Source organism: Schistocerca americana, chromosome 7, assembly GCF_021461395.2.
Source record: "Schistocerca americana isolate TAMUIC-IGC-003095 chromosome 7, iqSchAmer2.1, whole genome shotgun sequence".
Lineage (NCBI taxonomy): Eukaryota > Metazoa > Arthropoda > Insecta > Orthoptera > Acrididae > Schistocerca > Schistocerca americana.
The window spans coordinates 317,890,521-317,913,945 of record NC_060125.1 but is presented as its reverse complement, the minus strand read 5'-3'; the positions used below and the strand labels follow the sequence as shown (position 1 = coordinate 317,913,945).

Below are 23,425 nucleotides of genomic sequence, written 5' to 3'. Positions count from 1 at the left end.
GTTAAGGCTATCAAATTTCTGTTGTAAAAATTTATGTTCTAGTATCAGTCATGTAATGTAAAGGAGGATTAGTTCTGATCTCTGGAATCTTCACAACTGAAGATGTCGAGTTTTGTGAAAATTTGCTGTATTGAAGCGCACTTTACAATGTCAAATATTCAGTACTTTCTTGTTTAATTTTAGCTATTGTGTGAGGCTCGTATTAAAGTACTACAAGGCGATAACAACGCGTTTTGAAAAATATAGGCATATTTTGAGTTATTTGAAAACTGTCCTCAATTGTAGACCATCGTTATTTGTTTACTCATCAAGTTCCGTAGGACCAAATTCAGGAGCAAATCTCCAAAGTCATGGGACGTGTCAGTAGATGACATTACAACATAAAAGTAATGACAGATAAAAATAAAATGTTTATGAACCTGGAAAAGGTCAGCCCATAAGTTTAAGTAAACGCGATCAACAATACAACAATATTCAGATTAATTTTTCAAGGAACTCCTCGACAGAATAGAAGGAGTGATCCTTGAGGAAACTCTTGAGTTTCGATTTGAAAGCGCGTGGACTACTGCTAAGATTTTTGAATTCGAGTGGTAGCTTAATGGAAATGGATGTAGCAGTTTACTGCAGTTGAGGCAGTCCGATAAAAATGCACGGCAAGAATTTACACCGCTTATTGCACGAACCGCCCATTTCTGAGCTAAAAATAACCTTTTAGAATGGGAAGAGGTATCCCAAAATATAGTAAGATACGACATAAGCGAGTGAAAATAAGCAAAGCAGACTAATTTTTGTGTCGAACGATCACTCACTTCAGATACCGTTCGAATAGTAAAAATGGCAGCCTAAAGTCTTTGAACAAGATCCTGAACGTCGGCTTTCCATTACAGTTTAGTATCTGTCTGAACACCTAGAAATTTGAACTGTTCAGTTTTACTGATCATATGCCAATTCTGTGAAATCAAAATGTCCGATTTTGTTGAATGGTTTGTTAGAAATTGTAAAAAGTGAGTCCTATGGTGGTTTAGCGTTAGTTTATTTTCTACAAGCCTTGAACTTAGGTTGTGAACTGCACTATTTGAAACCGAGACAATGTTGAACACAACATCCTTTATAACCAAGCTAGTGTCATCAGCAAACGGAAATATCCTTTAGTTATTCATAATAGTAGAGGACATATCATTTACACAAATAAGGAACAGGAGTGGTCCCAACACTGATCCCTCGGTCACCGCCCCCCCCCCTCACCTATCCCACTTAATTCTACCCCACTCACACCCCACATCACAGCCATTCTCACCATTGTGAACAATGACCTTTTGCTGCCTGTTGCTAAAGTAAGAGGTGAACCAATTATGAGCCACTCCCCATATTCTGTAATGGTCCCACATCTGGAGCATTATTTTGTGATTATTACAATCAGACACCTTAGTTAAATAAAAAAATATGCCTAGCGTTCAAACATTTTGTTTAACCCATCCAGTATTGCACAGAGAAAAGAGAATATAACATTTTCAGCTGTTAAACCACTTCTAAAGCCGAACTGTACATTTGATAGCAAATCACGAGATATAAAGTGATCAATTGTCCTTACATACACAGCCTCTTCAATAACTTTAACAAACACTGATGGCATGGAAATAGGTCTAAAATTACCACATTCTCCCTTTTAACAAAGTGGCTTTAATACTGATTACTTTAATCGGTCAGGAAACTGACCATCCCCAAAGGAAAAGTTACAAATGTGGCTAAATAGAAGACTAACACGTGCAGCACAGCCCTTTAATATTCTGCTAGGCACTCCATCATAACCAATTGTGTACTCAGTGACTGAGTTATTGACTCAGTCTCCTCCCTGTCTGTATCAAGGAGGAGTATTTAGGACTTCAGTCCCAGAAAGTCACGAAAGTCACTGACCAAGAAAGTTGTATGAGTCTGTGTAGAAACTAAATTTTTATTTAATTCACCAGCAATGCTCAGAAAATGAATGTTAAATACTGTACATGTATCTGATTTATCAGTAACAGAAATATTTTTACTACGAACTGACTTTATATTGTCGATCTTGGGCTGCTGACCGGACACTTCCTTCACACCTGACCATATAGTTTTAATTTTATCCTATGAATCAGCTGTTGTATTTGCATACCACATACTGTTTGCTTTCATAATAACCTATTTAAGCACCTTCTTTCTGTCAGACTTTGCAATTGACCTAGGCCTCCTACCTGCTGCATGTTCCCTACATCTACAGACAAGAGTCTCCTCTCCACGCAACTCTGACAGTTGGTCAAATCTATTGCATATACGCAAAGTACAACTGTCTGAATACCTCCTTCTCCTAGCTGCCTTCTTGCCAATGCCAATTCCCATTCCCCACCACCTTAATTCTATTTGTGTGTGTGTGTGTGTGTGTGTGTGTGTGTGTGTGTGTTTTTATATAATGTTTCACTCATGTTTTCTTTTTCCTCATCTTCATCACTGTCAAACGCTACGTACTGAGTTGCTACTGTCACTGTCACTGTTTACCAGCTGTAAAAACAAACATGGCGGGCAGTGGAACACTTGAAGATGTAAAAACAAGATGGCTGACAGTGGAACAGTTGAAAGTGTTCCTGGTGGTTGTTCTGAATCTTTCAGAGGTGTCTGTGAATTTTGTGTGTGTGTGGGGGGGGGGGGGGGGAGAGGGAGCTGTGGGTGGGTTGGTGGGGGGGGGGGGGGGGAGAGAGCTCTATAGGTTGGTGTTGTCTAACATTTCTTTGAGGGCAAGGAATAGAGTTCCATTGCAGAGAGCTGTGTATTTATTTATCACTTGTTTTCCTCCGGCTATGGCTTTTTGTATATTCTTCAATTATTAGTTTTTGTGGGGAGCTGTTGCTGCACTTCAGAATTTTCAAATCACTATTGATGTTTGTTGGCTATTAAAGTACTTGGTTGCAGAAAATACAAGTAAATAATATTTGACTGTTACCGAAGATGAGCAGAACATGCTCGAAACGCGTTGTGTTACGTTAAATTCAACATAAACCAAATATAAGTGTTCGGTAGCAGAAAATACAAATAAATAATTATTCCACGTAGTCACGGTTCCCAAACGTAGCCAGTATGGCCACGATTAATTACAATTGTTACATGGTTCTGAATAAAGATGAGGAAACGACAATGGATGAAGAATTTAGCTAACGGTGAGGTGATGGTGATGTGCATCTGAGGTTATTTCTCTTCTCACGCAGGGACATGACGAAGCTGGAGGACGGGGTGGGCGAGAAGGTGCCCATGTTCGTGTCGATGGTGGTCTCGTTTGGGGGCAGCGTGGGGCTGGCGCTGGGTCGCGGTTGGGAGCTGGCGCTCGTCTGCCTCGTATCGCTGCCCGTCACCCTGATCGTCGTCGGCATCGTCGGGTTCGCGGCCTCGCGCCTCGCCAAGCGTGAGATGACCGAGTACGCCAAGGCGGGCACCATTGCCGAGGAGGTGCTCAGCTCCATCAGGACTGTCATCGCTTTCGGCGGTCGGGAGAAGGAGGTGGAGAGGTAAGTTGACGCCCAAGTCTTCCTGGCTAGTGAGTGACTAATACAAAGGGATTATGTACAGACGTTGGTATAATTGGTGCCTTAACATGTAGACACTTCAGCGTGTTAGTGGTTTTATCTCTGTGTCAAACAGTCTTCCCGCAAAACAAGTCACATAACTTACTACCTGTTGTTTTCTGCCAAGTCGTAACTCGAACAGAGTGAAGTGGCGCAGTGGTCGCTCACTGGAGTCGCGTCCGGCACGACATCTGCTGAAACCCGCGTCCAGCCGTCCTGATTTATGTTTTCCACGATTTCCGTAAATCGCCTGTGACGAATGCCGGGATGGTTCCTTTGAAAGGCACAGCCGACTTACTTCCCCGACTTTCCCTTATCCGATGGGACCGATGATAGCTTTTGGGGTGATTCCCGAAATCAATCAACCAACCAACCATCGTAACTCCGCCACTAAGGGGACTACGTCTGTCAATACAGACTTCCCGTTTTGCATTCGTGTGTCAACACTTCAGAATATCGCCTGTAGTCCAGGGGAATACTGGCATTAATGGCATGCTCTAGCCACATATACTTGGCAGATACTAACCAGCCAAAACATTTAGCGCTGCTAGCAGCTCTAGTTATTAGCCTGTTACTAAAATAAATACGGTACTGATGTTATGTTGTTCAGTACGGTCTCCTCAGTCACCAACAAAAATATCTGCACTTACAAGCGTAACACACTGTAGACGTCGCTTTTTGCCTGTCAAGTGTTCAGGTAAGAATTAAACTACCAAAATCTGTGAACGTTTAACACAGATTACCCATCCTTCCCTGTGGGTACACACGTATCTTACTGTGGACTCGAGAGTCTGCATCCACTATCCGATTGGAAAGGGAAAATTTTCCGGTCTCACTTCTGTAAATTGTCTACGTGTCTACGTGGTTTTTTATCAGAACCTACTATTATCACTTATGGTCTACTCTCTTTCCTGTAGAGGCAGTTTTTTAGAGCACCTTTTGGGAAATTAAAGTGGGAACCCGTGGTAGGAAGCAACTTTCTACAGAAGACTAAATTAATCCATTGCGGGTAAGTGGTCTTGGTTTATTAAAAGCATTAAAATTGACGCGTTTCATCATAATCAGTCTTATATTACAGGGTGACCCAAAAGTCCATTAAAATTTTAAAATGCACTAATTCACGGAATAATGTAGATAGAGAGGTCAAAAGCGACACACAGTTCCTAAATGAAATGATGTTTTATTGAAACCAAAAACGAGTATAGGAACTGGCCAACACGTGACCCTGGGCAGCAGCACGTCAGTGATGCCGCATATAACTGTTGTATAAAATGAGCTGTAGTGAGGGACCGAGTCAGAGACATATCTTCTGGTAAACCTTGCGGGATGTAAGGTCGTGGTCCATGAAACTCTTCAGCTCCTAACGTTTCGTCCAGTGCTTCGCTGGACGTCTTCAGAGGGGTGTTTCTGCTCCGGTGAGTCTTGCCGACTGACGGCAAGACTCACCGGAGCAGAAACACCCCTCTGAAGACGTCCAGCGAAGCACTGGACGAAACGTTAGGAGCTGAAGAGTTTCATGGACCACGACCTTACATCCCGCAAGGTTTACCAGAAGATATGTCATCCGGTCGTGAAAGCCTTCATACTACGAGTCAGAGACGCCAGCAATCACGGCATGCTGACTTTACTAGAAAAAGCACCTTCAGTGAAGCTTTTATAACAAAGTGGAGAATCTAAAACAGCAAATTTACGATTCTATCGCTATAAAAAGGGTATTCAACCGGCTGAAGGTCCTGCGACAAACCTCAGAGTGTTTAGACGATCGGCCCCATAATGGCCGACAAAGACGCTAGTGTTATTGCTGATTTGGTAGTTCATGAAGTAATGGTATCCTTAGCGGGTTCAAAAAATTGTTCAAATGGCGCTGAGCACTATGGGACATTACTTCTGAAGTCCTCAGTCCCCTATAACTTAGAACTACTTAAACCTAATTAACCTAAGGACATCACACACATCCATGCCCGAGGCAGGATTCGAACCCGCGACCGTAGCGATCGCGCGGTTCCAGACTGAAGCGCCTACAACCGCTCGGCCACCCCGGGAGGCTTAGCGGGTTCATCTCTATATGGTGAGTCCAGTGCTTGAGAAGCCGACGTGGGACGCAGTACTGTTTGAAGAGCACTAAGGCGTATCCTCCATTGCTATCCGTGCAATATCCACCGCCATCCCGAACTGTCAGCCACCGATTTTGTCACATGGAAAGTATTTGTGGTGAGACACTTCACAGAATACAGGTTGTGTAACGTGTTGTGGACCGACAAAATTCCGAGGGTTTGTGAACTCACAACTATGCAGAATTTAGGCCACTGAGAACACCAGAACTCTCATGAAAACCCATTTACAAAACTATGAAGTCAGGGTGTAGTGCGGATATGATGTACATTGTCGTCTCGATAGCAGGTATTGTTGATGACTGCGGCAGACAAGTAAAGCACTTGTCATAAGGAACATTGTATTTACAAAAGTCAATTGTTGTGTTAGTTATTGCATTCATGTAGTATGAAGCGCCATGTGCTGGTCATTTTGTGCACATTTTTTGGTTTTAATAAAACGCCACGTCGTTTCACTCATGATGGTTAATGTTTACCTCTCTACCTGTATTATTACGTGAAGCATTGAATTTTCAGATCATCCTGTGCATTACTATACTATGAAAGTGCAGATGTAAACAGACCTATTAAAATTTCGCAGTCACTTTCCTTGTAACCGCGTCTTCTTCATAAGATATGTTTCCCACTGTTCGACAAGTTGATGAAACAAAAGAAAATAAACCGGCATATTTAGACCTGAGTCGACGTACGAGGAGCACACGGACGCTTTTCGGATTAATAATTTCGAAAGACGGCCGTAGCCACGCACATCCGTGAAACAGGCCATCCTTTGCTGGGAACAGAAGACGATATATATCGGGAAAAATGAAAATGCATTAAACGATCAGATCACAGGAGATGCAAGCAACTTTGTAGATCACTGATGGAAGCAGTCGTTGGTTACCTATTTTAACCATTGTAATACTGGTGGTATTTCATTCATGAAGAGATTCGAACACCCGAGCTTCCCCTTTGGCTTGTGTACTACTTTTGATCATTGGTGTCTCACTGATTTGTTGACTACGAAGACTAGGAGCTTACGTGCCCGCACGACTACCTGTTGCTGTAAAGTTAGTGATACTCAGGACTGTGTGTATGCCGGTTCGTTTTGCTTTTATTTTCTTTATTTTATAGACTGGATGAATGATTCGGGAGCATGTTTTAGGAAGACGCGGTAACAAGGGAAGTGACAACGAAATTTAAAGAAATTGTATATATTTGTTTTTTTAATCATTTTACACATCCTTGTACAATAATTCAGCTGTTCTAGGTTTGCGCCAGTCAATTTTAATGCTTTCGCACAGCTAAAAGTAGCAGAACATACATTTTAATGTTCGTTTTATTAGCGGGAACCAGCCGAAGTGGCCGTGCGGTTCTAGGCGCTACAGTCTGGAGCCGAGCGACCGCTACGCTCGCAGGTTCGAATCCTGCCTCGCGTATGGATGTGTGTGATGTCCTTAGGCTAGTTAGGTTTAATTAGTTCTAAGTTCTAGGCGATTGATGACCTCAGAAGTTAAGTCGCATTGTGCTCAGAGCCATTTGAACCATTAGCGAGAAGAGGAACTGATCAGTGGTTCAAAATGGCTCTGATCGCTATTGGACTTAACATCTAAGGTCATCAGTCCCCTAGAACGTAGAACTACTTAAATCTAACTAACCTAAGGACATCATACACATCCATGACCGAGGCAGGATTCGAACCGGCGACCGTAGCGGTCGCGCGGAATTGATCAATGAAGTCCCAGCATTTCTGCTCGTTAGGTTGATTTGCTTACTGTGCTGAATGTTAATACGAAATAGTGGAGCGACTAGGAGCTCGGGAAACTTCATCATGTGGTGTTCGAAAGCCGTTAGCATTTTCATAGCTGGGACTTCTTGATGTTTCTGATCAACGTCGCTAATATTCAGAAATGGAGAGGCTACATGAAACTAATGTACTTTTCCTAACCCGTGCGATAAATTCTGCTTACTCATTTCCCGGTTTTCCAGCCGAATTTAGTGGGTAACTGCGTGTAAGCGCCAAATGCAGTGAGAAACTTGATAACAGAGCTAGCTACAGGTGGTGTTTCATATAAGTGTCAGAATGGCGAGGCTTAATTGAACTAAATAAATTGTATTTGTTACCGTTGAAAAGTGAATTGTGATGCTTATGAGTGATCTGACCCTATTGGTATAAACTATCTGCATATCTTATATAATCATGGTGAGTTTACTGACCGAAGTTGCTACGAACCATCTGGAGGTGGTATGTGAACTGTTACTTTGCATACTAGTGGCTGGATCTTGCAGTGTTGCTGAATACAGCTAGATACGAGATTAATTATTGGTACAGAAGTACTGTGTCGCGGGTAAAAGCTAGGCTGGGGACACGTTTATGTACTCGACCTTAACTGTATAGTATTGGATTAAATTTATCCTTTTCTGCCAGTAAATGATATCCAGTTACACTTCGGAGTTACTCGTCGCTTAATTTGTCCGACACGCCGCGAGTGTTTGGACGGCGACACAACAGAGAAGCAGACGAACGTAACGTTTTAATGTCTCTGTGGTATTACGCCTGTGCAATTACGGCTGGTGACAGTGCTGTGTTTCTGTAGCACGAAGACCAACAGCTGCTTACCGTAAGTACTTGGGAACTACGTTATTTAAGTCAGAAGACCCTGACAGTTATGAACTCGTGATCGATCTGCCACCTGGCCTGATTATTAGGAGTGGTCTTATCAAAAAAACTTGGACTTTGTAAGTTCATCCCAAGCGATATCACTCTTTCGCCAACGTCATAACTTCTTTCATTAACTAGTCGTGGAATGAGGATGTCGTTTATCCTTCCACTGACTTAGTGCCTTTCTCACACTATCTGTTCTGCCTTACGGTCCTCTACATTCAATATCCTCGGTTTGTTTCACGGCGTCTAGTATCTGATTGCCTGTAGAGTTTTCCTCCTCGTCTGCTACTTGCAATGCCGTGCTACTAATTCCTAAGCAACGCTTCAAAGTAAATGTTTTTATTTAATGAATCAGTTGACCCAGTAAATATTTTAAGGTTTAAACAATTTTGTCATCTCAGACTGCACTTTTTAAAAAAAAATTAATATTTCTTTATTTCGTTATTTACTTGTCCCTATCAGCCCGTGGCTATTATGAAACGACTCGAAAATCAGAGTTCAGTTCACAGTCATCAGCATTCTGAGGGTCTGTGAACATAACTTTCCACCACAAGGGCTGTATCAGCTATGTGGTGAATGTTGCAGTAGACTGAACTGTGATTTTCGAAGCACTTCATAATAGACACGTTTGGAGGAGGAGGAGATTACTGATTAACGTCCCGTCGACAACGAGGTCATTAGAGACGGAGCACAAGCTCGGATTAGGGAAGGATGGGGAAGGAAATCGGCCGTGCCCTTTCTAAGGAACCATCCCGGCATTTGCCTGAAGCGATTTAGGGAAATCACGGAAAACCTAAATCAGGATGGCCGGACGCGGGATTGAACCGTCGTCCTCCCGAATGCGAGTCCAGTGTGCTAACCACTGCGCCACCTCGCTCGGCCGACACGTTTGGAGTTCAGTAGGTAATCGATAAGTGAGTAATGATATTAAAAAGAAAATTAAACAGGTGTAGCTTCAAAAGACTTTCGAATTTCAAAACCTTACCACACATCATGTCATCTCAAAAGGACGATCAGTTAGCCTCCTCTTTTCGCCCATTCTTCTATACTTATCTATTTGGTACTTTATCTTTCCAGCTAATGCTTCTTTCTGTAGCATCGGATTTAAAACGTGTGTAGTATACTGTTCTTTGGTATTTACAGTGCCTACACTTGACTTGAACACGGTGCTATATTTGACATGGACGATTTTGAGATCTTCTTTGTCGGTTCATTGCTAGTAGATTATACTAGTAAAACTCTTAGGTCATATAAAACTTCCTTTACCTTAGCGAAACTTTCGTCATTCACTTCGAATCGAATAACAGATTATATTGAAGCATTAGACAAAGTGTGCAACTACTATATCTCACTTAATATTCGAAAACATTTTCTCCGATGAAATCTTCTTAGGTTGCCAGTTAACTAAATTCACCTAAAGCTAACGATTCGGAATCACGTCAAAACGTTGTTTCAAGACGAGGCTGTTATTAGCTCGTTGATCCAGGAATGCCGGCCGGAGTGGCCGTGCGGTTCTAGGCACTACAGTCTGGAGCCGGGCGACCGTTACGGTCGATGGTTCGAATCCTGCCTCGGGCGTGGATGTGTGTGATGTCTTTAGGTTTACTTAGTTCTAGGCGACTGATGACCTCAGAAGTTAAGTCGCATAGTGCTCAGAGCCATTTGAACCATTTGATCCAGGAATATTGAAACGTCCCCTTTGAACAATTATATACGGCTGTCCTTAAACTGATACACAATATTTTTTTTTTTTAGCGCAACGCAATCTGACTTTCAAAAATCCCTACAAAAGAATGGCCCTGACTAACATTAAGCTATACCTTTCACAAATCACTTACCTCACAAAAATCTCCGCTGCTCAAGCTACTGCAATACAGCGAGCGCCACTACTGCCAGCTAAATAAAAGATTCAAACTATGGAAGGCACTAACTACTGATAGGGATAGTTAGCAAATGAAAGATATTAGTAGAGAACAAACAATGTATTTACCTTCATATCATCATATATAAATATAGCAGTTCATGACAAATTACAAATCTCCGCCACCTCTCTCCCCACATCCACCACTGCTGGCGGCTCACCTCCAACTGCGCAATGCTACGCGCTGTTCACAGCCAGCTGCCTAACACTACAATGGCGAGTATTACAACAATGCAAAGCAGCCACAGACTGCACACAGCACAGCCAGTGATTTTCATACAGAGGTAGCGTTACCAATAAAAAAACCTAAACAGCCTACTTACAATATAACCGATCTGTCAAATTACTCACGGTACCCTTCGTTCCTTTATACATATGTTAGAAAGAGAGTTCTTTTATGTACATTCCGTACTGCAAACTTACGACGGAGGCCTTGATTTGAACGGTGACTCACATGCTAAATAATGTATGCAACATTATCCACTTCCTACATGGCGTGTGACATACTTCCGGAAGATTTGTTTTTATGAAGAGCACTGCCCACAGTGCTTCACTATCTCACTCATCTAGTTTAATTACTTCGATCCTGTGACGGCAAATGTCAAGTATCGATAAGTATCGTACACCTCTTACATTCTTCGCTGGAGCTAACAGATGCTGAACACTTTACGTTTAATATAATAAATACAACAGGATGCCACCACATCGGCTGATGGAAAATTCTCTACTTATTAATGGTAACAACAGTCACTTTAACTATGAAATGAAAAATCCGAATAACGCAGATACTATTACGTCTGCGAATATACATTCAGAGGATGAAGAAAGTGGATGCCATAGGACCATGGATCAACTACGACACGAAACGGGCCAAATGAAAACATCTGCATACAGTGTTATAAAGACTGCTGCCAGTGTGTGCTAACTTTAGGTAGATGGCCACAATGGCTATGCAGATGGGCTCCGCTTAAGCGTACACAGATTGGTGTAAACAATGGATATGTACCCAAGAACAATCTGCACATTCACAGTGTAATTGGACACTGACCATAATTAGGGCAATATCACACATTCTCCAGCAAAAGTCTTAAAAATATTGCCAACATGTCTCATAACACTTATCTCAAAATGAACAGCGAATTGCTGCCCAAGTCTGATTTCTTTCACCATCCATCACAAATTTGTACCTGTGTAGCCGAGCAGCACTACTCATAGGCACAACGGATACACTGCAAATGATGAATGTGAAACCACTGCGACCTGACCACTGTGTTCTTCAGCAAAGATCTCCCACCAGACTGCGACCTTAGTGCACAGATAGGTACGTAAAATTCGTAACCAAAAATGAGAAAGGAATGATTTACGTTGAAGCAACAGGAATGCATAGGGGTTGGGAAAGAGGTAACGGAATGTTCCCTCTACGTTTATTAATAAATATGTAGAATTCACAGAAGAAAAGATCTTTATTAAGGTAGTGTTGGCGGTCAACAACAGTTGAACGCAATCGGACGTACGATGATAAATGATGGTATTTTAAACACCTACGGTGCACTACAATTAATGATAGGAAACACACTGATACTACGACTAGTTCGCAGGTGATAATTGTACTTCGGCAGCCCTGTGCATTGCTCTCTATTTTTCGGAATGCCCAATGAAACTCAGGCCAAGAGCAGATATGTAAGGACATAGTCTCAGTTCGAACAAAGTAAAATTTCTTGAGACTGAGATGTTTGTCCACGAGTTAGCATGGTTTTAGAAAGCATCGCTCGTGCGAAACTAAGTTTGCCCTTTTGTCACAAGATATACGGAGAACTATGGGTGAAGAGCAAAAGGCAGTTTTCGTATTTCTAGATTTCCGGAAAGCATTTGACACGACGCCCCTTGCAACTGTTAATGAAGGTACAAGCCTGGAATAAACTCACAGATATGTGAGTGGCTCGAAGACTTCTTAAACAATAGCGACCAGTATGTTGTCCTCGACGGCGAGTGGTCATCAGAGACAAGGGTATCGTCAGTAGTGCCCCAGGGAAGTGTGATAAGACCGCTGTTGTTCGCAACGTACACAAATGATTTGGCGACAGGGTGGGCAACAATCTGCGGTTGTATGCTGATGATGCCATGGTGTAGGGTAAGGTGTCGAAGTTGAGTGACTGTGGGAAACTACAAGACGACTGAGACAAAATTTCCAGTTGGTGTAATGAATGGCACCTAGCCATAACTGTGTAAAAATGTAAGTTAATGCGAATGAGTAGGAAGAACAAACGTGTAATGTTCGAATAGAGCATTAGTAGTGTCCTGACTGACACAGCGAAGTTGTTTAACAAGCAAATGTGACGTGGAACGTGCATGTGAAAACGGTGTTAGGGAAGGAAAATGGCCGACTTCGGTTTACTGGGAGAATTTTAGGAAAGGGTGGTTCACCTGTAAAGCAGACCACTTACAGGACCCTGGTGCAACCTATTCTTGAGTACTGCTCGACTGTTTGGGATCCTTACCTGCTCGGACTGAAGGAAGACATCGAAGCCATTCAGAGGCGGGCTGCTAGATTTGTTACCGGTAGGTTATAACAAAACGCAAGTGTTATGGGGATGCTTCAGGAACTCAAATGGGAATCCCTGGAGGGAAGGCGGCGTTCTTCTCGCGAAACACAATTGAGAAACTTCTGACTGTCGAATGATTCTACTGCTGCCACAATACTACACATCACGAGTAAGGCCCACGGAGATAAGATACAAGAAATCAGGGCTTATATGGAGTCGTACATACAGTCGTTTTTCCCTTGCTCTATTTGGGAGTGAAACAGGAGGGAAATGAGAAGTAGTGGTACACGGTACCGTCCACCACGCACCGTACGGTGACTTGCAGAGTTTCTATGTAGATGTAGATTAGACGCAGAAAGCCACTATGACATGGTGTTCTGAACAACATTTACCATCAAAAAGGGCAAGTGTGAATATAAACTATTGAAACACCCATATCCTGCCACAAACAGAGGGATCAAAGGTAATTTGGAGTAATCTGTCGCCTGAAACTACAGAAAGAACTACTTTCATCAAATGCAAAGAACAGGAAATTAAACTTCTTATGCTAATCGGCCAGAAAACATGGTGACTGGTTGAACTGAGAGATAACACCACGTTTGCTGTGAGATTCTATTAGAAAATACTGTCAATTCTACGAGCTAACAGGTAGAAAGAATGATTCGCGACAAGAGAAGGGAATATCTGGTAAACGTCGGGTGCATTTATACTTGGCGTACTGGACAGCTGAAATTTAATTGCAAATGATTAGTGAAGCTCTTGCTGCCGGCCCCACTCAAAGCTAGCTAAGTCGGTCCCATCTAACAGTTTGCAATTTAATTAGGGGTGCAAAGTAACAGACAAATATTGTGAAATCGATGAAATAGATCGTCAGGTGAAATCAGGTTACTGCTGCCTAACGGCCAGAGGGCGACTACACAAATCGTTTTTTTTTTTTTTTTTAACACAGGGTTTGGCTTGTGTACTGTTGCATTGTAGCAACAAAGAAGTATCAGTTAATCATTTAGCCTAATTAATGAACAGTCAGTAATTGATAACTTAATTCCACTCATCATAATCTACGTTTTGGAAAGCCGACAACTGTATCGTTCGTGATTTAATGATGAAAATCTGCACTAGATGCTTATTTTTTCATTCTTAGCTAACATGTCTTGAGAATTTATTCTCATTTTCAAGTAGATTTTCTTACAAAAATATTTCTCTGATGTTTACATGTGTGGTTTTCCGCCTCTCTTGAAACTTTCGTCGTATTTTTGAGGATTTTCTGCAGCTGGAAAATCGGACCAATTTATCTGGGAATTTCCCTATATATGCTAATTTTTGAGATGCTGTTTTTGTTTTTCTACTCATAAGCATTGTGCCTGCTCTGTTACACAGAATATCATACGCATGAAAATCATTACTCACACGGTTTGTTTTCGTAATCAAACATACTACAGAGATAAAATGACAGCATGGTTTCAAGAAGAGTTTGTACGTAGTTAGAGACGTTACATTTTTTTGGATTACATTATGTACGTAGAACTGTAAATTTTTGATTTTACCACAGTTGTCTATTGATCTATCGATTATACGTCTGTTTCATTGTAGATGTTGAATAGAGTCTAAGAGGTAATGTACGTCTTCTTCCTTTTCCTTTCTTCCTAGACTAAATCCTGTTTCCTTCAATACCCTTCAGTCTACCCTGGGGTTTTAGCTTCATCTTTCCCTTGGACGGCCAATATTTCTTTTAGCAGATGGTAATTTATTTCTTATGATTTTCAGAATCATCTGTTACCCATCCTGTCTATGTTTTCGTTCCATTCATGTTTTCTCTTATGCACTCACTCATTAAAGGAGTGCACTTTATCTCCTTTTTCTAATGCTTTCACTTCTCTGTCTTGCAGTGTCTTTCCTGTAGCACCTCGTAGAATTTTCACTATCGTGGTTTCAATAGTAAAAGTAATCATAATTGTGGAAATTAATACAGTTATCATATTCAAGAGAAACCCCTTGAAAAATTAATTACATCGCTGAGTAGTCTGTGACTGATAATTTTGTCCCCTTACTATCTGTAGTGTACTAAAATTTCCAGCTTCTTCATTAAATCCATTATATGTGGTTTCTGGAAGTTGTGGAGTATCTTGAGATATTCTTGTATATTTTTAATAGGTGTCTAGTGTTTTATATGTGTTGCTATTGCTGATGTGCCAAAATGGTTATGTATATAACAGTTGGTGGGTGTCCAGTGTTTTTTATATGTGTTGCTACTACTGATCTGGCAAAATGGCTAATATATACATATATAACAGTTGTTGAGTTCAGTGAATCTAATCTTATGTTCCTGCTAGTGGCACCCATTCAAAATCGTAGAGTATCTTACAATAGTCAACCGCTTCCAAAAATCATTACAAAAGATTTAGAGGAACAGGTGGCAAAATTTGTACACCGCAAAAGCAAGAAAAAGAAAATCTCAGTGACAAACTACATAGCGAATCAGTTATTTTTTTCAAATTTTTCTAATTCATATTTCCATAAATATGTGCAATATCTCATAGACTCTACTCACTATTAACAACAAAACAAAGACATAAGGGATAATTCAGTAGTCAATTTTCGTAAAATGAATTTTATATTTTACAACTTTATGTATATATTGTAATCCACAGAAATGGAACACCTCTGGATGTATAAAAATTTTCGGCATAACCAAGCAGTCGTGATATCTCTGTAGGATGTTCGATAACAAAAACCAAAAACAAACAGTGTAAGTGATGATTTGTGCGTGTGTTATATTCTGTGTAATGGAGGAGGTAAAATATCTCTAAGTAAAAAATTAAAATTCTATCTCTAATTTTAGCGTATAAAAACTATTCCATAATTCATTTGTCCGCTTTTCCGATTGCAATGTAGCCTCAAAAAGGCACCTACAGTGGAGGAAAGGCATATATTCACACATGAAAGAATCACAAGCAATATTTAAGCAAAAAAATGCACTTGAAAATGAGAATACATTCTCGAAATGCGTTGTGCTAAATATGAGCAAAGTAATTAACTGGTGCAGGTTTTCATTATTGAAATCAGTGAATAATGTATAAAAGCAAACAAATCAGTACGATAATATTAAGTAAAGAAGCTAACGGCTAGTCTGTCAGGATATTAATACAGTCCAACGACAGGATTAAAGATCACTAACAGTTTATTCCGATTTAAACACATGTTACATTGAATGGTGGCCTTGCACAGGCTAATACTATATGGAGCGAAACAAATGAAATGTGAAACAGCTAACCCAAGAAGGCAAGCATGACATTTGCAGGTAGTGACGAAAGGCTCTCTGTAGTACATCAGAATACGAACTGAACAAATGTCTAGTGCTCAATAAGTTCATCCAAGTCTGTACGCAATAACCGGAGCACCACAGCACAGATGAGTCACTATTAGCTATTGTTCGAATGTTGTCTAAATTGCAAGTCGATATGTAGCAACATGTCTAAGTCTCCAGATCGAAATAATCCTAACGCCAACCACACTTGCACACTTGCACTTTCCCAACCAACGGCGAACATTGTAAACCACGGAACAGGCTCTGCTTACCTCTTCATCACTTCCCTCATGTGGGCGTCTCCTGTCAAGTGAGTATGTGGTAGTTGTACCTCACTTTCAGTGGATATAAGTTTCCAAAATTTTAGATATTTCAGATACACTACATACATAGTTAAACATTCTGGAGGTACATATTACACCATCATATGTTAAACATTGCTGGATAATCAAGTTTCAGTTAACATATCACACACAAGGAAATGGCAAATGCAAGCCAGACATACTACCTAATTTAGATCGCCACATCCTCATTTTGGTTTTCAAGCTCTTATAAATATTGTTTTAAAACTTTTTTACTAAACAGATACAAACAGACTACAACTACAGTATAAATCTTTCATGCTGAAGCTCATGTTTCGTATATCTGTGGAGAACGCTTTGATTTGGTACTCAGTTACTATTTACTAAGTGTTTTATTTCTAACAATTGTCTGTTCTGCACTACTATAAATACACTCATTTTATAACTGATTTTAAGACCGATCAGATGGCACATTGTACCCTTTTTTATCTTGTCTGTAGCATTTGTTCCCACCGTTATAAACTATTTCATACACAAGTGTTAATGACTTTCAAACTATTTCTTATGGAAATGTGGTGACAATTTTACTGAACCCATATCTTTATTTGTGACTTCAACGCTGTTTTAGAGTTTGTGTTGCTTAGCTGGACGTGCTTTGAGTGTGTGGTGAATATTTGAAGATTTGGTTTTAATGTAGTCATAATCTCACACTGCTTAGCGTACATAATCACTCAGCGACGCCGTTTAGCCCCGCCGCTGCTGGAATTCCATTCGGTTTCCGCCCGGTGCTCAACTGTTCTTCTGCAGCGACTTGAAACGCGCCCCAGCTCTTACGTATCTACCTCATAGGCAGTTTACCTCAGATAGCCTCCTTGTGCCAACTTATCAGCTACGTGAAACTCAAATAATTCTCCAGTACTTTAATTTATAGAAAGTGAGGATAGTGTAATGATACAAGCTCACTCCAGTGTCCTTCCGCCACCGGTCCCAAAAACCGAGAACGGATCGGCGCAAGTTCGCCTGTGGTCATGACTTGCGAAAGCAAGGCTCTTCATTCGAGAAACTAGGTCGAGGTACACCGTCCTTTTTGTAAGTAAGAGATGTTCAAACTTTCCAAAGTGAACCCTTACTCAGCCTAAGCAACTCTAATATTATTAGAAACAGGAAAATAGCAAATAAAGAGATACGCAGGTATCAGCCCCTAAAAACATGACTTACTGACGCGTTTGTTGTCTGCTGTATGTGGGTAGCACACTTCCTCCGCCCCTTTTTGTCAGTGTGCTGCTTCTCCCTCTGTTCATCCTTCCTTCCTCACCTCCTCTTTTGATTATCAAACCCCATCTCCTCCTCCCCGCTCTGTCAATATCCTCAAGGCCCCTCTCCCTGTCCTTCTTTTTCACTTCTCTTTCTCTGTCCATGTCCCCCTCTCTCTTCTCCTTATCCATCAGCTCATCTTCCCTTTTTTTGTCTATTTCCTACTCCCCCCACTGTCTGGTGATGTATTCCTTCTCTCTCTACCTATATCTTCATTTTCCTACCTCTCTCATTTCCTCCTCTTTTCTTTCTCTGTCCATCTCCTTTTCTCTCTTCTCTCTGTCCATTTTCCCAGCTCCCTCTCTCTGTCCATCTCCAATTCCCCTCTATCTGTGCTCAATTCTTCTTTCCCCCTCACTCTCTATCCACCTACGCCTCGAGCCTTCTGTCCTCATGTTAACATTATTACGCTCATCCCAACAGGAAGCTGATAGTTCTCATTCCATAGTATTACTTTCCAGATTGCAACTAACGTGTGTACCTAATTTGGCTGAAATCGGTCCAGGGCTTTAGGATGAGCCTTTTACAACTGGCTTCGTCGGTTTACACATTTGTAAATACGTTTCACATACATTTAAGGTATTTCACAGTTATTGGTACACATACTTCACCTGAATCTCTAGCGAATTTCGCGCTACAGTTTCATGTCTCCTGAACTATGTATTGTAAAGTAACATAATTTTGCAGATACATCTAGGGGTGTATTTAGCTTCTATTGAAAGTCGCGAGGTCTATCTTCTTATCTCGTGTTTTCTACTGAAAATCTCGTGCTTCTACTCTTGTTAGCTTTACTATTACAGAAATCGCATATTGATTTTTTTATAAATTGGTCCCGTGCGCAACAAGTAACTTACTTGGTATTTCTGCTCCCACTGCTCGATCTGCTGCATTCCATTATTCAACAGAAACATAAAAACCTATTATTCACGCTGAGTGTAATGCATGTTCTGTATGGCGTCTCCTGCTGTTGCTGCGGCTGCTGCTGCTTACTACAACTACATACAATTCAAGAGAAGGGGTTTGGTCAAATGTAAACTCGATAAATGATAACCCAAACAAGTAATTCCTTCTTTCAAAAACTAAACTCTGAAAGCGATTCCTTTTCATTCAATTTTCAAAACGCTAGAAGCTCTTTGAACATAATTCCAATGACCCTACATTTTTCACTAATTCGTCTACTTGCAGTTCTTGTTGTGACGTCCGTCGTTTCACTTCAACAATATCAACATTTTGTACTTGATGAAGTCGAGATACAAGATTATTAATATCTGCTTAGAATTCTTCACGTCCCTGTGTTTTCAACTGACTGGTCATTTCTTCAAATTTACGATTTAAATTGTCATTCTCCTCACCCCAAAACAATGTTAGGTTCTCGTTAATTTCGTTCTGGAGTGATTTGAAATTCATAGCATTATTGTTGTTAAATTCAGTGAGTTTACTCTTTTGTCTGTCATACAATTCATTGAGTTTACTCAGTAACAATTGTAAAACAACATTACTGAGGGCAGGGAGTACAACGTTACTCTTCTCTGTTAAAGCAGAAGCAGTAACTGCATTTCCACTAACAGAGGGAAAGGCAAAATTACTCTGCTCTATCGGAGTGGCAACGAGACCTGAATTTCCACCGAAAGTGGGGAAAACAAAATTACTCTGCACTTTTGAGGCGGAAGCAACGCTGGAATTTCTCATAATGAGTTCGGGTTGCGTCACTGTATTGTCATGTCGTAAGTTGCGTGTAGCACACAGTTGTTCATCACGCGTTGTTGGCCAATGATCGCCTACATTCCGATTCTCCGCAGTATTGTTCGAAAATTCCGGGATCTCAATATTCTAAAAAGAATTTTCTACTCTCTGTTCCGAATTTTCGGAAACTGCGTTTGAAATCGCTTCTACATACATGTTCAGAACCGTATCTACGTTCGCGTTTGCAGTAGCATCTGCATTCTTTTCCATTTTCTTTTGTGCTCGCGTAATCATTGTCGCAATACGAACGAATACATGTCACTGAAATACACCGCTAAACTAAAAATAGCACTGTTCATTTAACTATTACACAATGAACCAATAAATTCAAAGGCAAAACTGCTGAAATAAAATTTTGTCTTACTACAAGGCAGAGCGCAAGCGATCAAAGTGCTGTGCCGCCACTAATGATTACTGTTGCGTAAGCTTGCAGTTGGCAGTAGACAGACGAAGCATATCTAACTATGACTCATCCAAAAAAAAAAAGAAGTATCCTGGCAGGCATGTCGACAGGTGAAAGTCGCGAGCTCTATCTCCTTATCTCGTGTTTCCTACTGAAAATCTCGTGCTTGTACTCTTGTTAACTTTACTGTTACAGAGATCGCCTGGACTTAATTTTTTTATTGGTCCTGTGCGCAACAAATAACTTACTTGGTCTTTCTGCTCCCACTGCTTGATCAGCTGAATTCCATTATTTAACAGAAACATAAAAAAACCTATCATTCACGCTGAGTGTAATGCATGTTCCGTATGGAGGCTCCCGCTGTTACTGCGACTGCTGCTGCTTACTACAACTACATATAATTCAAGAGAAAGGGTTCGGTCAAATCTAAACTCGATAAATAACCCAAACAAGTAATTCCTTGTTTGAAAAACTATATTCTGAAAGCGATTCATTCTCATTCAATTAACAAAACGCTAGAAGCTCTTTGAACAATCGCTTCGTATGTAAAAATGCCTCCAGTGGCATTAAAGCAATATTACAAATTAATCAAACTCTTGAGACAGACTGAAATACTTTTCAATTAAATAATAGTGAAACAATTCCCTGACAATTACAAAAGAAATCAATAACAAAAATCAATACTTAATCTATTCACCCAACAATGGTTTCCCTTAAGAATTCAACTTCTATCATTATCAAAATTACCGTCTGCTGCTATGCACATACACAAACCCTCTTCTTTAAATTAATAAGCGCTCTGCAAATTATAAAAAACATCAACTCAGTACCAAATTCTGTGTCGCTGCTGGCGGACACGGCAGTACGGCAGCTCGGCGATGACCCCTCGCCCAACACACGTGAGCACCACAGCAGGTAGGCTCCTACACTGGCTTCCAAATTGCCACTAATTAATCCATGCACTGCGAAGCGCGGCAACAATATCTTAGATTCCTGAGAATGTGCATGCGCGCTGTAGCCAACCTCAAATCCTAAGAGAATATTGACAACTCTCACAATCTGTGAGGTGTGTTGTGAATAGAATTAGTAGTAATGGAGTAATAAATTAAAACATCATCCATGACGTGGTAGTTTTTCACGCATATCGTTGTTAATGACGTTATATGTACTGAACCATTTGTCGAAGAGTGATATATTTTTGTGGTACATTCAGCGGCGTATATGGATAATGTTTGCTTAATCTGTTGTGAATAGAGTTAGTAGCAAATGAGTAGTAAACTAAACGTCCTGCATGATGCAACAGTTGCTCAAGCATTTCGTTGTTTATGACATCGTACCTTCTGAACTGTGTGTCGAGAAATGATGTAATTTTTCTGCTACATTGGGTGATATATGTGGATTATATCTGAAAAATGTGTAGCGAATACAGTTAGTGGTATAGATGTAATAAATTGAAATGTCATACTTCACGTGGCAGATCTACTGAATGGACAGTGAGAATGTCGTAAGCGATGAACTCTCGTCCTTTCATCATTTGGTGGGGGTTATCCAGGAGAAGAAGTTTCTTAAAGATTTGAAATTATGTGTAAAGTATATTCGAACCTATGTGCTGCCATTCTCATAAACTGGGTGACTAAAGTAAGTGTGTTAGCGCGTTGTGGGCTACACTTCTTTTCCACTCATAAAGTTCACCTCTCCATCCCACCTCTTTGAAACGTAGGTGGTTTTTATCGTCACAGTGATGATTTCCAGACAATAAGTGATGTGTGCTCCAAGTTTGATGAATTCGGTAGCGAGGTTTTGGAGAAGATGTTGGGTTTACGTGCATATATATTCACATACATGCATCCATTTTTATAAGTTATACGTCTTTGTCTGCTATGATAAGATGTTAAAGAACTAATATCCAACTCTCAGCATTTACCGATGCATGAACATGACCAAAGAGTGAAAATTAGCCAATTTAAAGCATTTCCCTTGAAAACAGACACTGTGGAACGGGGAGTTGCCAATAACAGTATATGACGAAGTTTGACATATATGAGTATCACATCGATTTTCAGTGCGTTAAATCATTCAAAAATTGAGCGAAGCTCAACCAACTGTTGGACGATATGCGGTAGTTACTGGGGGACAGAGTAAAACAGGAAAAAGAATATAGGAACAAACCGGAGTAAAAGACGTAATTATTGTGGTCATTAAAATAAAATGAAGATGGTCTGAACATGTAGCTTGCCTAGAGGGTACAAGATGTACAAATGAAGTTCCAAGAGATATGAAAAAAACCGAGTGATGACGTAGTAGGAGGTGAATGGATAACATTGGACAAGATTCTGGAGCAACATGTAACTGAAGGCCACCACTCATTAAGAAGACTGGGCTCGGAATTAGTCCAGCAGAGGACGAAAGTTTCCTTATTAGGATAATGACAATTATGTTACCATCCAGAACTAGTAGCAAACTTAGGGGCTTATTGAATCACAAGCAATAAATGACTGTGCCATCGTATGAGAAACAAATTTGCAGAGTGTGATTACAATCTGTTGGCACTTCCTGTGAACAACTGAGGGTGTAAGGTTAAACTACTCGTGTGCCTTTGCGCTCAACCTATATTTCAATTTCCGAATTTCAGACTCTACAACTCAAGTGAACGATGCCTCTCCTCGATTCTCCCGAACTGACTCTCTTCGGAGTCTAACCGCGCTGTGCTGGTCAACTGCACCATCTCTTTTACATGAAGTTATAAGCCATGCGCAGATGACTTACACTTTGCCACGTTCTTCTTATTTTCGTCTTTCGTCCTTCACACACAGATGCAAGTGTTTGCCGCGCAGGGTAGTCGTGCGGTCTAGGGCGCGTTGTTACGGATTGCGCTGCTACCCCCGTCGGAGGTTCGACTCGACTCCTCCCTCGAACATGGATGTGTGTGTTGGCCTTAGTCTAAATTAGTTTAAGATAAATTAAGTAGTGTGTAAGCCTATGGACCGATGACCTCAGCAGTTTGGTCCCATAGTCCTTGCCACAAATTTCCAAGCAAGTGTACTACCTAATTGCTCTTGTCTCTTCGATTTGTTACAGGTACGAGAAGAATCTTCTGTCAGCCAAAAACCTGAACGTGAAACGGAATTTATTAACTGGGCTCGCGTTCGGCATCCTTTGGTTCTTCATCTACGCTAGCTACGCCCTGGCTTTCTGGTACGGTGTAACTCTTATCATCAGGGATATGGACAAAACGGAGGGCCAGATCTACGATGCTGCAACCATGATCACAGTGAGTACTACCACATTCAAGTTACATGTCTTAGTCACAACGAAGTTTAGAAACATCAGTGATCATAAAGTGTATGGTGAGATAGAGGGTCGAAACGCCTATGTGTATTTACCAAGTTTCGGAGCACCTAAATTGTCTGCTTGCAACAAGAAATAGAATGGCGTGAGAGAGTTCGTAAATGCGTGGACGTTACAGAGAGCGTACAACCTTGCTAACTAGCCATTCCACTGACGCTTTTGCTGCTATTACGGTTTCATTCTCTAATTACACACTGAAATTATCAGT

General features: G+C 40.8%; 1 protein-coding gene across 2 annotated transcripts in view; it reads left to right on the top strand.

The window, feature by feature from the left end:
- LOC124622572 (ATP-dependent translocase ABCB1-like) overlaps nucleotides 1–23,425 on the top strand; it is a 163,805-nt gene that overhangs the window by 52,406 nt on the left and 87,974 nt on the right. For both annotated transcript variants that reach the window (XM_047148320.1, XM_047148319.1), the window contains 2 exons: nucleotides 3,231–3,527; nucleotides 22,948–23,140. In XM_047148320.1, coding sequence (XP_047004276.1) covers nucleotides 3,231–3,527; nucleotides 22,948–23,140 — 490 coding nt within the window. The remainder of the gene's footprint in view (nucleotides 1–3,230; nucleotides 3,528–22,947; nucleotides 23,141–23,425) is intronic.